This window comes from Cnephaeus nilssonii (genome assembly GCF_951640355.1).
Source record: "Cnephaeus nilssonii genome assembly, chromosome: 9".
Lineage (NCBI taxonomy): Eukaryota > Metazoa > Chordata > Mammalia > Chiroptera > Vespertilionidae > Cnephaeus > Cnephaeus nilssonii.
In genome coordinates this window covers 66,571,094-66,587,651 of record NC_137080.1, presented here as the reverse complement: position 1 = coordinate 66,587,651, position 16,558 = coordinate 66,571,094, and the positions used below count along the sequence as shown (strand labels likewise).

The following is a 16,558-nucleotide window of genomic DNA, read 5'->3' as shown; positions in this document are numbered from 1 at the left end:
TTTCCAAATCTTAGCTATTGCAAATTGTGCTGCTATGAACATAGGGGTGCATATGCACTTTCTGATTGGTGTTTCTGATTTCTAGAAGTGGGATAATTGACCCACTAATCGCACATGCCTACCTGTTTTAAATCAAGAGCAGACTCTTCTTATCCAAGGCCAGTTCTTCTCATATACTTTAGAATTAATTTCTATCATGCCTTTCAGTAGTTGTAGTCCTCTCACTCCTGACTCACAATTTCTATTTGTTCCTTCCCTTAACGTGTAAACATACCTTAGTATCTCTCATTGTAAAAGTCTATAGCATACTCACCTTTCCTTCTAATAATTGTAGAAGTACTGATAACTACAATTCATATGTATATTTATCACTTAGTGAATGCCAGATGTATTCTAAGATCTTTCTATTATTAACTTGTTCAGGGAAGGGGGCAGGGGAATCTTGCCATACCCAGCTCTGGAGCTATTATTTTATTCCTGCCAAGGGAAGTAGAGCCAACAGAAGGGTGATCTCTCCCAGGAAGTGTCACTCTCTCACCACTAATTCAGGATCATCTAGGGCAGTGATGGCGAACCTATGACACGCGTGTCAGCACTGACACGGGTAGCCATTTCTGATGACATGCAGCCGCTGGTTTATTAAATACAATTATATATAACAATTATACATTTATGTTATTTAAACTAAATATCGCGAAATAATGTTTTTTCCTCAAAGTGACACACTACCCGAATTATGCTCAGTTTTTGGCGAAGTTTGATACACCAAGCTCAAAAGGTTGCCCATCACTGATCTAGGGTCACGCAAACAGAGAGGTAAGAGATATTATTATTAATTATAGTCAAACAGGAATTGGTAATGGGTGAATGACAAGGACAACATTTAGGTTCTTGGTTGTGGATGATGGTGTTCTTTCACAAAAAGAGGAACTACCTTAAGGGGAAGTGTGACGAGTTCACTTTTAGATATGTTGGGCTTGAAATACTGGGGTTGGATGACTCAGATAGAAGCAGATAGGGGTTTGAAAGGTAGGCACAATTTGGAGTGTCCTTTCTCAGGGTTAAAGTTGGTGCTTTGGAGTATAAGTTCTTTGAGATTTCCACAAGTCATCATCCCCAGAGTTTCATAACTGGCCCAGTGATGGCATTTAGCACAATTCACCTGTGGTGGTTCAACAGCAGGCATTTTCCTCAGGTTTCTGGAGAAATCCAGAGGATCCAATCAAATGATAGTCTGCCTCCCTCCTACACACCGGCAATGACAGCATTCCTCTATTTTTTGCCTTTTCTTTTTTTTACACCTTTCATTGTTAGCTATTTGATTTTGTTTTCAAAGCAGGCTTTATGAAGATGTCTATCAGGTCTGATGGTGTCCTTAATTAAAATATGAATGTATAGCAGAGACCTCCATTTTGTTACTCTTTCTAGAATTTTAGGAACAGGCTAAATTAAGTTATTATAATAGGTTGAGAATTTGTGTACATAGTCATTATTGTTAATACTTTTTAAAGCCTACTAAGAGCTAAGCACATTACACTTATTATTTGTAATTTTAAGATGACCCTATGTAGTAATATTTTCACTCCCATCTGACAGATGAAAGATTAAGGCTGTGAGAAGTTGAATAATTGGTTCAAGGTCACTCATTTGGTAAGCTTCAGTTGCCAAGGGTCAGTCATGACTGTCTAAGTTGCTGATTGTGAACCCTGGTGAACATTAGAATCATCTGAGGAGCCGTAACAGTTCTAACACTCAGGCTGCACCTGGACAATTACATCAGCATCTTAGGGGGTAACGCTGATACTCATTTTTTAGGGCTCCCCAGGTGACACCGCTGTGCAGCCAAAGTTGAGAAATACTAGCCTGCTTCTCAGACCGAAGACCATTTCTTCCAAAATTGGTTTCATTCCACATTTAAAAAGTCCTGTGACACTAAATAGACTGTTGATTAAACTTGATAAACAGAATAAATGAAGGTCTTGATAGGAAAGCATTATCTTCCTCTTCCTTCCAAGTCATCAAAGAAATATTTTCAAAGCTTAGACACCCCAGCAACAGGGTGACAGAGTTTTGTTTGCTCTCTTGTTACAAGTTGAAGGCAGCTTTATGTATGCGTTACTATTATCCCTCTTTTTGAGTGACCCTTGATGGTGCTTGCTTACATCAGAGCTATAAACCCACTGATAAACTATTCCTTCTACAGCTATAGAACACAGTGTTAATCAATTCATAGAGGTATCTTTGAGCTTATAACACATTTTGAATTATTAGTAAAGCTTTAATTATTAGTAAACATACTATTTAGCAAATGACTTTAGTATTTTTCATTTTGAATAAAGTTGTTATCTCCTAAGCCTGGAGATAACAGTATATAATGAAACATCTGCCATGCGTGGTGTACACATGTCTGGATTCCCAAAGGACACATTTCCAAGAATCAGATTTTCCTGTTATGTGTGACAAACTTTCCAAGGTTTTCCAATTATAAAATTGTTTTCTGCAAGACACATTTTTTTGACATCTGTGGAACCAATTTTTATCTCTGTTGACATCTTTCTAGTATTTTTCTTTTTATTAGTGCCACTTTATTTTAATATGAAATTATAAAATCTAGCCAATAAGAGTTATTATTGTCTGAGGTACTAATATTTATAAACTGCTTGAATTGATTATTTATTAACTATTTCATATCATAAATGACTTCATATTAGCAATTTTTTTTACTTATAAGGGCCAGTCTTGTGACAGAGATTTTGATAATGCAGAAAATAACCTCCAACATTTTTCACAAAAAGTGGATCATAGAGAGAATGTTCCTCATCATAGTTTTGTGACACAGGTTTAAAATCAAGTATTGCAATTTCTGTTAAATAGTAAGCCAAGAGTTTTTAAGAAAGAACTAAAAGCCCATCATATATCTTCAATTTATAGTTTCCAGTACACACAAGAGAGAAAATGCTAAATATTTGGGTATGTGAGACACATTTGTCAGTTGTCTACAAATGATATAGCTGTTGATGTAGCATTTCACAGCAGCTGTGGAATAAGGGAGGTTGAATAAAGTGGCATTACAAAAAGCTTCTGATTGATTCCTTAATACATAGAACATTTCATTTCATTCAATGAAATGGTGACCATAGGTCACAGTGCCCACTTGCCAGGGCTGACCAGCAGACCCTGAGCGATGGATAAATGATTACTCTGACACAACTGTTAGCTGTGAAAGAGAGGGCTAAGGGACTGCCTGGCTAAAGGAACCAGACAGCCTCGATTGCCTGCCTCATTAGGCTTTTATTGTAGCAGCAGTTTGAGATAAACTTTATCTTTTAGATACACTCAGTAGGGTAAGTAATATTGGGAGGACACGTGTTTGTAGTGTCCTTTAAGCAAGGACACCCAAAGATTAAGCATAAGGATTCCAGTAAACACCTGGGGGTCTGCACATGTACAGACTTGTTTGGGAAGGTCAAGGAATAATTAGGGGCACCGCCTTCGGCACTCCCCTAAGTCCGAATTCCGATAAACAGGGTGGGCAAATTTCCACACACTTCCCTTTTCTCGAATGTCCTTCTTACAAACTTTCCAACCAAGTCTTATGTCTCCCCACACCCACTGGTTTTAATAATTCCTCTCATTTGGACTGAGGTGCTGTATCCTGATAACCTCAGAGTACATTTGCACATGTGTTGATGAAGTCTACATACCCAAACTCTACTTTTAAATGTTGCATTTTTTTTTTTTTTTAGTTGGTGGTGATTTGGACAATGATGCTCCATCATGTAATATCATTTGTTTGTTTATCATAACACCTATTTACTAGCTACACACTATTTTATTTCAAAAAGTATTTGAGGTACATAGTATTCCATGGTGTAAATGTACCACAGCCTTTTTATCCACTCATCTACTGATGGGCACTTGGGCTGTTTCCAGATCTTAGCTATTGTAAGTAATGGTGTTATGAGCATAGGGGTGCATGTATTCTTTCTGATTGGTGTTTCTGGTTTCTTAGGATATATTCCTAGAAGTGGGATCACTGGGCCAAATGGAAGTTTCATTTTTAATTTTTTGAGGAAACTCCACACTATTTACCATTGTGGTTGTACCAGCCTTCATTCTTGCCAGTAGTGTACTAGGGTTTCCTTTTTTCAACATCCTTGCCAGCTTGTCATTTGTTGATGGTAGGCATTCTGGCAGATGTGAAGTAGCACCTCATTGTCGTTTTAATTTGCATCTATCTGATGATTTGCAACTTTGAGCATTTTTTTTCATATATTTATTGTCCATCTATATGTCCTCTTTGGAGCAGTGTCTTTTCAGGTCCTCTGCCCATTTTTAATTGGATTTTTTGTCTTCCTTTTGTTGAGTTGTATGAGTACTTTATATATTTTGGAAATTAGGAAGAGAAAGACACATATCACATGATCTCACTTTTACATGAAATCCAATGAACAAAATAAGCTGATGAACAAAATAGATCCACAGACATGGAAACATGCAACAGACTGACCAGTCTCAGAGGGAAGGGTGGGGTGGGAAGAGATTAACCAAACAACTTACATGTATATGAATAACCCATGGATACAGCTAATATTGTGGTGTAGGCCTGGGGAGGGAGCAGAGAGGAGGATGTCAGTGGGGGGAAGGGAGGAAAAGGCAATATCTGTAATACTTTCAACAATAATGATAAATTAAAAATAGATAAAAATAATTTTTAAAAAGTATTTGAGGTGCCTTAATGTAGTTAAACTATATTAAAATTAATATTGCCACAATCAAGATACTTCACAGCACAAGGCAACATACCGTGATGAAAAGAGCATAAGCTTTTTCATCTGCTACCTGTGTAACTTCACACAGGTTATTTAACCTGTCTAAGCTTTATTTTCTTGTTCATAAAATACTTACTTTTCATCATTGTTGCAAAATTGATGTTTAAGGCAGAATAAGTGCTAGGTAAGTTAGTTTTTCATCACCTTTTACAATGCAGTCAAACATCTTCAAATATGTTTGTTTTGCCAAATAAAAATCATTCAACATATTTGATTAAGCTTTTAATTTTGATGTTAACAGCTGTCATTTTTGAGCACCTGTTATTTGTGATTATGTATTATCTTTGTGCAAAGCCTTTTTTATCCATTATCATTTTTCACTCTCAGAATAATTCATTTTTTAGTCTGTAAGAACTAGTGTTTTCTGAATAATGTAAATAAACAATTGTAGTGTAGCTTTTAAAGGACCATCTTTGAAATAACTATGATGATGAACCAGAATTTTCCCCCAAAGTATCATTCATATGAAAACAATTACAAGTGTATCTCAGAATTATATGTGTCTTGTACATGTTTTTTCCATGTGAATAGCAAGATATACATATTTCTAATGTATTTATTACAGACATATTGGTGTGAGTGAAGGAAATTATCTAAATCGTTCAAATAAGAATTGCTTCATATGGAGGAATTATTTCAGTTTGTCTAAAATTGTTGAGATGTTGCAATAACTGCAAATAATTTATGATTTCTTCATAAATACATCAGTTAAAGTATACAGATATTGATACTATTAGAGAGTTCCAAGATATCTTTCTAACATGATTTACCTCAATTTCTGGTTATTATATTTCTAGCAAAAGCAAGAGAACTACATTGTGTATTCCATGGAGGATTTTTTTTAATATCATGTGTCTCTCATCAAAAGCATTTTCTCTTTTGCTTTTTTGAAATATTTATAAAGTAGGTGTCTAAAATTGCTTATTTTCAAAGGCTAACACCATTTTTCTGATTTATTTGAATGTTGGGAATAAGGTAAACATAGTATTTGGTCTTAGAATTTTTGGAAATCTGCCAGACAAAAAAAGTAAATATATTTCACACTTTAAGAATTTATCACTGTAATAGTGTAATAATAGTTTTCAAGTTGGAATTAAAGTATCATTAATATTTGAAATAAATTAGTAAAACAGATATCTCGTATCAGTCTAGTAAGAAATAGGAACATGGATAAGTATCCTTAGAAATGCGAAAAATAGTATTTCTTAAAACTCATGAGATTTTTACATACAATCGTTTACTTTGGAAAATATAAGTGAAATGAATAATTTCCTGGGAAAACATAAATTGCTAAAATAAATTCAAGAAGAAGTGACTACCCTGATGAAATCTTTAATTAGAGAATATTCATGATATAGTAGAATTTTAGAGATTGGAAAGCCTTTAAAGATCATACAGTAGAAATCTCATAATTTATAAGTGAGGATGTTGAGGTCCAAAGTTTTTATGGCAAATTAAAAAAATAAACCATTCATTAGCCTTGGTAATTAGGAAGTCATGGGTAATTCCCCAGGAAGGGCAATTCAGAGGAGATGCTAGATTGCAAGGAGAAACTATGTGAGCAGGTATTAAAGGTGTTGATGTATATAGTTGAACCTTTCAAGAAATTTGACCACAGTTGGAAAGGGGGAGAACCATCTATTGAGAACCAGTGAGAATAGACAAATATAAAAGATGTTGGATGGTTGGTTGTGGTTGGTTGGTTGAAATCAAGGTTTCAACACATTTGTAGGCTAAGAGGTTATGTATATAAGAATATAGGCACTTACTAAATGAGAGTATATAGTTGTCCAAATATGGGATCAAGAGTCATCACTATGGATCAAGCTCTTTATATCCACCATGCCATTTAATCTTTACAGCAATCCTATGAGGTAGGTGGTGGTGTTATTCTCATTTTTTGCAATGAGGAAAGAGAAGCATGGAGATTTTAAGTAACAATCAGAAAATGAAGCACTCATTTACTGTGAACTCACAGTGTGACTCCAGGGACCTGCCTCTTGGCTCTATTGCCCCATCGCCTGGAAGGGGAAGGGCCTGCTTCGGAAAGGAGGAACAGGAAATATGAAGGGCACGGGAAATATGATATGTCAAGAATATGTACTGTCTGTACCTCATCAGTAATGTAGAAGTTAAGGTCGTCTGATATAAGAGAGTAAAATAGAAAGCTAGGGCTTGAGAAGGATAAAAATGATTGTAAAATTTAGACTATAAATGAGCAAAATAATATTGTGAAAAGGCAGTGTGAGGAGGTTAAGAAATTGCATAAGCTCTGGAATCAGAGACAATGCTTCTCACCCATTAACCATGAATGTTGGCCAGTTTACTTCATCTCTTCAAACTGTCATGTGCAAACCAGGGATGGTGATCATCTGACTACATATTATTCTGTTCTTATCATTAGAAAAACCCTTTATCCTGCTTTTTCTTTTCTTCTTTCTGGACTATTCTTTGTATTTTGGTTTTCTCTATGACTTAGAATTGTCTTGTCAAACTAAAAGCAGCAATTTATTAAACCTGGCCAGTGTCGCTCAGTGGTTGAGCATTGACCAGGAGGTCAAGGTTTGATTCCTGGTCAAGGCACATACCCAGGTGCAGCTTGATCCCCAGGTGGCGGTGTGCAGGAGGCAGCCGATCAATGATACTCTCTCATAATTGATGTTTCTATCTCTCCCTCTCCTTTCCTCTCTGAAATCAATAATAATTTTAAAATGTGATCAGGATTTGATGGGAATTGCATTAAATATATTTGTCAGTTTGGGTAAGATTAACATTTATATGCTGTAAGTGTCAAGTCTTCCAAATCATGTACATAATATATTTTCAACTGAATCAGCTGGTTTTGTGTCTTGCAATTAAAAGGTATAATTTTCTACATAAAGCAATTACACATTTTTGTTAAATGTGTTTGAGGTGTTTCATAGTTGTCTTTTTTGTTGTTGTTGATTTCTTTTTAATGCTCACCATAGGATATTTTTTTCCATTGATTTTTTTTTTTTTTTAGTAGAGTGAGAGGGAGAGCGGGGGAAGAGAGGGAGAAACATCTGCTTGAGAGAGAGACACATGGATTAGTTGCCTTCCGCTTGGGCCCTCCAGGGCCAGGATTGAACCTGCAACCAAGGTATTCGCCTTGCCCAAGAATCAATCCCATGACTGTTCAGGTCACATGACGCTTTAACCACTGAGAAAAACTGGCCAGAGCTGTTTTATAGTTTTTGTTGTTGTTATTAATAGGACCTTTTCTTTTGCCTTATAACCTTTCCCTATTAATTTTGTTTATAGGTATAATTTTTTTTCTCAGTTTCTAAAGAACTTAGTATTTCTTTGAAGTTTTTATTTTCTGTTACCTCTATTGTCTCTCCCCACATTTTATTTTTCTTTGCTTGACTTCTTTTTTTCATGTTGGAAGGTTTTCTCAATTATCTGATTATCCTTGGCTGTGTATTCACATATAAAAGCAAAGCTCTAAAAAATGACTTGAAGCTCTACATGGGTAGATAGACTTACTGAAAGGTATATTTTTTTAATTGATTTTTTTTTTAGAGAGAGAGAGAGAAACAGAGAGGGAGGGAGAGAGAGAGAGAGAGAGAGAGAGAGAGAGAGAGACAGACAGACAGACAGACAGACATTCACTTATTTATGCATTCATTGGTTGCTTCTTGTATGTGCCCTGACCAGAAATCGAACCTGTAACCTTGGCATGTTGGGACGATGCTCTAACCAACTGAGCTACCTGGCCAGTGCTTGAAAGGTAGATTTGACAGTATATTAATCAAGGATGAGCCAGAGTATGAAGATTTTTTCCTCTCTAGGGAAGAATTTTAATCTCTGATCTGCCAATATTTTGGGAGTAGGAGTGAGGGGAGGGCCCTATGATTCAATACGTACATGTGTATCTGCTTGTACATCAACTCACTAATAAGCCTGGTGCTTGAGTTTAGAACCCAATCCATTCCGTTTTCCAGATATTAAACATCCCTGTTACAGTGCAGGGTTGCATTTTGAGCTAAGTAAGAAACAGTTTCAACTATTATGTATATACTTTTTCAGACCTTTCTCTTTTTCAGCCCCATGTACTAGTAATTCTGTGTTCTTCTCTTTCTGGCTCCTACTCTTTCCAAGTATTAAACTCTTCAAAAGGTCTGCAGAGTTATGGGTCTATTACAGTTAGTATTTCCATCATCATCCCCACACCCTACAAGCATTTGGGCTATACTTTCTCTGCCACTATAAGTCAGTTACACCCTCTTCCTTCAACATCTTCTGAATTTATCCACACTGAGTTCACTGTTGTTTGCCACCTATTCTCTTTTTCCTGTGGCTGAATAACTTGGTCATCTTAACATGGTTTTGGAGGGAGAAGAGAGATAAATCTGTTATGATTAATTAGAAATTTTGTTTTACATTTTCCAGTAGGTATTTTGATGTGCAGAAACATTAGTTTTGTATATTGATCTATGTACAGTAAATAGAATTTTTGCATGTTGATCTTATATCCAGCCACCGTATTGATTCTTCTTGTTACCAGTATTTCTAATAGTTTACAAATTGATCCTTTTGGATTTTCTAATAAGGATATATCTACAATGATGACAGTATTATCTCTGCTTTTCCCGTTGCTTTTACTTGTATTGTTTGGTGAGGATCTCCTATATAATAGTAGAGGTAGATGGACATACTTCTCTAATTCATGTTGATGAAAATGCTTTGAATGTTTCACTATTAGATATTATTTTCAGCATAGGTTTTGAAGTGATAAACTTTATTAAGTAAAAGTGTTCTCTAGTCATAATTTGCAAAGAAGAATTTTTTAAATGATAATTGGGTTTTGAATTTTATCAAATGTTTTCACATTTCTTTCTAAAAACTGTTAATACAATAAGTTATATATGGAGGTCATGTTTAATGTTGAATCATCCTGCATTATTGGACACACTTATTTGATAGTGATTTATTATCCTTTTACTGTATTTCTGGCTTTGATCTTTTTTAATACTTTAACTTTAATGTAGATAAGTGAAGTGGAATATAGTTTTTTTTGTTTATTTTGGTGTCAGTGCTATGCTAGCTTTGTAAAATGAGTCAGATGCCTCTAACCTTTTCCTGTGGCCTGGAAATATTTTATAAAATGGGAATTATATATCCCTTAAATTTGTTAGAATTTGCTTATAAATTTTTCTAAAATTCTTATCATTTTTGAAGGAATGGGTTTTTTTCTTATTACCTTTCAATTTTTCTAAGATCACTTTTTAAATCCATTTAACCAATTTTGATTATTTATGTTTTTCTGTAAAAATGTCATAATATGTAGGTTTTCAATTTTATATGTGTATAGTACATGCTCTTCTGTTATGATACCTTTAATCTCCTAACTTATTTATTTTTTAATTCTCACACAAGGATGTGTTTTCATTGATATTTTTGAGAGAGAGAGAGAGAAAGAAAGAGAGAGAAAGAGAGACATAGAACAGTTGCCTCCTGTACACCGCAACTGAAGGTCTAACCCATAACCTAGGTGTGTGGCCTGACCGGGAATGGAACCCACAGCCTGTTAGTATACAGGATGACACCCCAACCAACTGAGCCACCCAGCCAGGACCCTATAATAACTTAATATTATTTATTTTGTCTTGTCTACCACCTTTAAAAAAAATCACACTTGCCAAAGGTTCAGGTATTTATTGATCTTTTATTTTCCAGATTCTCCAAGTTTATGAACAAAAGATAAACTATTCATCAGCAAATAGCAAAACTAGGTAAATATAATACAAAATTAATGACATACATTTTAGAGTAAAGGAATTAATAAACTACTACTCACTACGGAGAATTCACCCCCCCACCACCACTATCAAACAAAAAAGACCACCTGTTTGATGATCATATCATGTCATCTTGCTATTTGTCTTTAGAAGTGGCTGTTGTTGCTAAAACCAGATTTTCTTTAGCTCCATGCTGCCTTCATTTTTTAGGCCTGGAACTTTTTGAGGCCCTTTGGCTCAAGATGGAGGCATAGTTCTTACTATAAATAAAAAATGGCTTTTTTCATTATGGATAAATTTTTTTTCACCCTAGTCCTGTTTCTTTTTCTTTTTCTTCTGATTCATCCTCAAGCAATTTTTTAAAAAAAATGACATTTCAATGAAAACTGATACAGTGTCCCTGGCACCAGGGCTAGTTATAAAATTCAATTAACACAGTGATTTTCAACCTTTGTTTATCTCATGGCACACATAAACTAATTACTAAAATTCCATGGCACACTAAAAAATATATTTTTTGCCAATCTGACAAAAATTAGTTATAATTTTGATTGATTTACAAAATAATATCAATAATAATTATTATTACTTACTTTTTTTACTCCAAAGTGATGTTTATTTTTTTGGCTTTATATGGTACTAGAAGCCCAGTGCATGAAAACTCATGCACTGAAAGGGAGGGGTCCCTCAGCCCGGCCTGCCCCCTTTCACAGTCTGGGAGCCCTCAGGAGCGGGAGGCGACCTGGCGATCAGGGGAAGGAGATGCCCCAATCACACCTCTGCTGCTGCCACTGCCGGCAGCACAAGCCTTGGCCGGCCCTGGTTACCTGAGCCCTGGGCGGCTGGGCAGCCACCATCTGAGGCTTGCCTGTGCCTTGGGCCGGCTCCGGGTGGCTGGGAAGCTGCCATCTGAGACTTGCCTGCACCTCAGGCTCGCCCTGGGCAGCTGGGCAGCTGACATCGAGGCTTGCCTGCACCTCGGCCCGGCCCTGGGCGGCTGGGGGGTGAGGGGACTGGGGGGACTCCGGAGGCAGGTGCGTGGAGCAGCCGGACCCACCTGGGGGCGGGCCCGGCTCTGCTGTGCATCTGCCGCCCCAGCGGGCCTGAGTGGACTGGGCACTGCCATCTTGTGGCTGTGGGCACTACCATCTTTGAGGGCGTGGCAGTCAATTAGCATATTCCCTCCTTATTGGCTGTGGATGCCGCCATATTTGAGGGTGTGACAGTCAGCATAGTCCCACCTTATTGGCTATGGGCGCCACCATCTTTGTGGTGGTGTGAGGATCAATTAGCATATTCCCTCTTTATTAGATAGGATGAGTGTATTTCTTGCTCATGTCACAGTCTAATGCAGTGGTTGGCAAACTGCGGCTCGCAAGCCACATGCAGCTCACAAGCCGCGGTTTGCTGCTCTGTTGACTAATGAGTTTGCCGACCACTGACCTAGACTCTCGATTCCAATAATTACAGGCTATTGTTCCTTGTGATTAAGCCCCTATCTCAGTGGTCGGCAAACTCATTAGTCAACAGAGTGGCAAACCACGGCTCGCGAGCCGCATGTGGCTCATGAGCCGCAGTTTGCCGACCACTGGTCTCATGTGTGGCAGCTAGAGTTAATATGTGCATTCAGTGTCACAAATTTCTTTCATCTTGGGGCTTAAATGTCTTCTAGGGCCTCAGAGCTCCTCACTGAAGCTTTGTGTCTGGATACTAATAAGGAAAGAGTAAAAGCGTGGAGGATTTCATAGGTCATTTTATGGGAATAACCTGGAAGTGGTGTATATCAATGATACCCATATACCATTGGCCAGAACTCAGTTACATGCTGCCCTACCAGCAAAGGGCTAAAAAATGAAATCTAGTAGGGTACTTAGGAGAAAGAATATAAAATAAAAATAAATCTCCTTTTTCAATTACAGTTTACATTTACTATTATTTTGTATTAGTTTTAGGTGGACAGCATAGTGGTAAGACAATACAATTCAAAAAGGGCTCCCCTTGTTATTTCCAGTACCCCCCTGGCATTTATAGACTTTGAAATCAGCTTGGATTTTATAGATCAATTTTAACATTTAAAAAAAATTCTATTTTGTTAATTTTTGCTTTTATCTTTATTAAATTTCTTCTGATTTCTTTAAATAGCCTATTTATTTTCATTTTCTATCTAAGGCTAATGTTAAGGTAGGCAAAGATGGGAAAACATTGTTAACATAAATGCTCAAACATTTCTTTCTAATATCAAGAGTTAACCAGTATCTCTAATATTCCTGAGAACAAAAAAGAGGCTCAGCATACTTTCATTTTCCCCTGCTCCCTTGTAACTTTCATCTCTCCTGCCTTTTCACCCTCATTAATATAATTCTAGTATTTATGTCCAACTGGTTATATTTTAAAATGTAAATATTAATATTTGCATATTTTTAAAATAGTGAACATTTACTTGTACTTATGTATTTTATTACTTTCTTTGCTATCTGTTACTTCTTTTACTTTTTTAATCTCATTCCTTCCTCCTGGATACCTTCTGATTAATATTGGTTTATATTGTCTAGTAGTTCTTTCAGACAGAATCTTGAGATAGTAAACTTCAAAGTTCCTTTCGATTCTAAAAATGTCTTTATTTCTGCCTCTCACTTAAATAATAGTTTGGCTGGGTGTAGAATTCTATCTTCAAAGTTATTTTTTCTTTAGAATGTTGAAGATACTATTCTATTGTCTTGTATCCTGGGTTGCTCACATGGAGTCCGATGTCTTATGTCTTTGTAAGTAATCTTTCTTTTGACTCAGACAGCTTTTAAGGTTTTTCTCTTTATTCTTGATGTTCACAAATTTTATCACAATACATTAGAGGGGGGTGTTTGTGTATGTGTGTGTTTCATCTTCAATTTAACCTCTAGCCAAGAGGATCTTTAAAGTTCTAAGAAAATTTCCCATAGTATATCTTTGAATGCTGCCTTTCCCCCCAGTTTCCTCTATTTCATACTTCTGGAAGTATTTTTAAACCATTTTTAGGACTTCTGTGTCATCTATGTATCTTAAATCTCCCACTTTCCATGCCTTAATCTGTGCTCCCAATATCTAGCTTTGAGTTGTGGTATCCTCCAGTGGGAGCTCATCTGTTCTCTGTTTTTTCAGGCATTTCTGACAGTGTCTAGTCTAGCACAGATTATACTTTTTCTTTCCAGTTATCTTATGAAATCTCTTCTATGGTCTCTAAGGATTTGGGGTGAAGGGTATACGTAAGGGTGAGAGGTATAAACAGTGCTCAGTTTTCCAGTTTAAATACCTTTTCAAGTTGTGCAATATTTGTTAATCACACTCATCAGCTGTAAAGCAGCAACAGATTGGGATTTGGCAAGGCAGGTGGAGCAGAAGAATGGGATGATGAACTTGAGGTGTTCATGAGTCTCATTTTTGGTATGGTGAGCTGTGAAGACCTGGCTGTGGTGGGATTGAAGAGCAGACACACAGAGACTGAGAAGCTGTTAACTCTGGAGTTCGGGACAGTAGGGCCAGTGGTAACAAGAACAGGACAAGTGACAATAGTTTAGCAAATATAACATCAGTGGACAAGTCAGTGTGCATTTCTTTATGTGGAGTATCTGATTTTATACTGATTCTTCACATGATGATGAAGCAAAATATAGCTTTCTTTCTTTCTCAGGATCTTAGATTTTGTTACACTCTTCATGTAAGATTAGTTTTGTGATTTTAGACCTTTATAGTCCACAAATGCCTTAGGTTGAAACAGTCTACCTGCATACTTGGAGCAATTTCAAGACATTTATGAATATTTATCTGACCATAGTAGAATGCTATTACCCATCGAAATGGGTTTTTCTTATCTAGTTACTCTACATTTTCCCACACATGTTGTAGCCATGTTGTTGTCCAGAGAGACATGAATTCATTGAAATAAATATCAGTAGCCCCCAATTACATGTATTTCAATTTGTATTAGAATTAAAGTATCAGGAAACCTAATATATAGAAAGCAAATTAGAAGTCTCTGTATTGAGACTTTGGGCATTTTGTTATTATAAAATTGCAGGGCTTCCAGCAATTATCATTTAACATTTCAACATTTTTACACTGTTTTCTTATAACCCTATATTGATAGTTTAAAAATAGAGAAGGAATAGCTTTGCTAGCCCACACAATTTAGATAAAGTGGTGGGAGGAAATGGCAGGTGAATTAGAAAGTGTAACTAGTCTTCAGATACTGAATGGAAGAGGTCTTTGAAATTCAAATTCAGATCAGCTACTGTAGATGAGGAATGAGCAAAGTAGTCAGCCTGGAGATATTTAAACCTAAACCTCAATGTCTCACATGTAGCAGGAATCTCAGTTGGTTAAAGCTACTACATTATGCCTGAAACAAGAGTAAAGGTATGAGGAAGAGGGTGCCAGGAATCCATACTTTATCATACTGAGTTATCATCTTTGTAAGAATAAATGTAAGTACTAAGTAGATTTTAGTACTATATGAAATAAGAAATACACACTGAAAAAATGGTAACTCCTTTGTTAGTACTATTAAAAATGATAATTATAGTCATAGTCAATTGAGTACTTGCTAAATGCCTACCACAGTGCTACTCAGCTTCTATACATTATCCCTCATCATTAAAACAATCTGATAAGATAAATATGACACATTTCTTTGTATAGTATTAAAAGAATTGGAAAGCTAAATTAACATCTGGTGAATTTCACCAGAATAAGCAAATAATATTAATAATTTGGACCTAAATTTTAGAAAGATAATTCTGCTTTAGCAGTGTGGAGTGAATGTGGGAGGATGAAGGTTGTATTTTTATTTCTTTACTGTGAGTTTTTATTATATTTTTCTAGTTCTACTAGGTTTGACTCTTTTCAGTTTTTAGAAACAGCAAGACTGAAACTGAGAAAGGGAGAAATTAGTTTGGTTACTGGTTCTGGTTTATAAAGACTTGCTTTTTAACAAGATTTATACAAAGAAATTATACTAATAGTGAAATAAGTATCCATCCTTACCAAAATGAAGTTGCTCATCTTTGCAGACAAGTCACAAATAACTAATGGTTGGCACCTTCAGAGGGATTAAGTTGCATAAAATATCTGTGAAATCATGACTGTGTACTACCAGTGACTAGATTAGCTTTTCAAAATGATTTGATTAGGACACACATTGTAATGTAAATGTAATAACATAGAGTAATGTATTAAGTGCTTCAAAATACATGTTATTTTGTACTAGGCTATTAGCCAAACCATTTTATGCTTTGTTCTTATACCTTGAATATCACACTTGTATAAAAGCAAAGTAATTTTTCCTTTTCAAATGCTGTTGCTATGTAATCTTAACTTCAACACAGATAAAAACAACAAAGAATTATCAGTCAAAAAGAAAGGATACAGAATGTAGCCCAAAGAATTATGCGATATGTCTGTAACTTAAATTAAACCAAAGAAAGGACCATTCCCATAATTATATTTCAAGAAAACATTCAAGTAAAGCAGTAATTTTAATTTCCCCTGAGTTTAAATTTACATTTAGGCTTCTTCTCATAAAAAATTGAACACACAAACAGAATTTTTTTTTAATCATAGATATTAGGTACATAAAGACCACAGGGTTTCTAATTTCTGTAAATAATTACTCTGTCACAGAGGGAGGTAGATATTTGAAATAAAAGTAATGCATTGGAAGGATTAACAATCCTCTGAAGGACACATGATTCCCTCCGTAATCACCGTGGGTCTTTTTTGTTTCCACAGAGCATCTGTACAACCACCACTGCATTTTTGCACTTTTTCTTCTTGGCTTCATTCTGTTGGGTTTTGACTGAGGCTTGGCAGTCATATATGGCTGTAACTGGAAAAATTAGAACACGGCTTATAAGGAAACGCTTTTTGTGCCTTGGATGGGGTAAGCATGATAATAAACCCTTTTGTGCTCTTGTTATGATGACTTTGAATACT

At 35.9% G+C, this 16,558-nt stretch overlaps 1 protein-coding gene across 1 annotated transcript in view; it reads left to right on the top strand.

Moving 5' to 3' along the window:
• The window catches only part of ADGRB3 (adhesion G protein-coupled receptor B3), a gene marked incomplete at its 5' end in the record, with an annotated part of 705,309 nt that overhangs the window by 632,367 nt on the left and 56,384 nt on the right, over positions 1-16,558 (top strand). Inside the window, one exon of the mRNA XM_079781368.1 lies at positions 16,355-16,505. Coding sequence (XP_079637494.1) covers positions 16,355-16,505 — 151 coding nt within the window. The remainder of the gene's footprint in view (positions 1-16,354; positions 16,506-16,558) is intronic.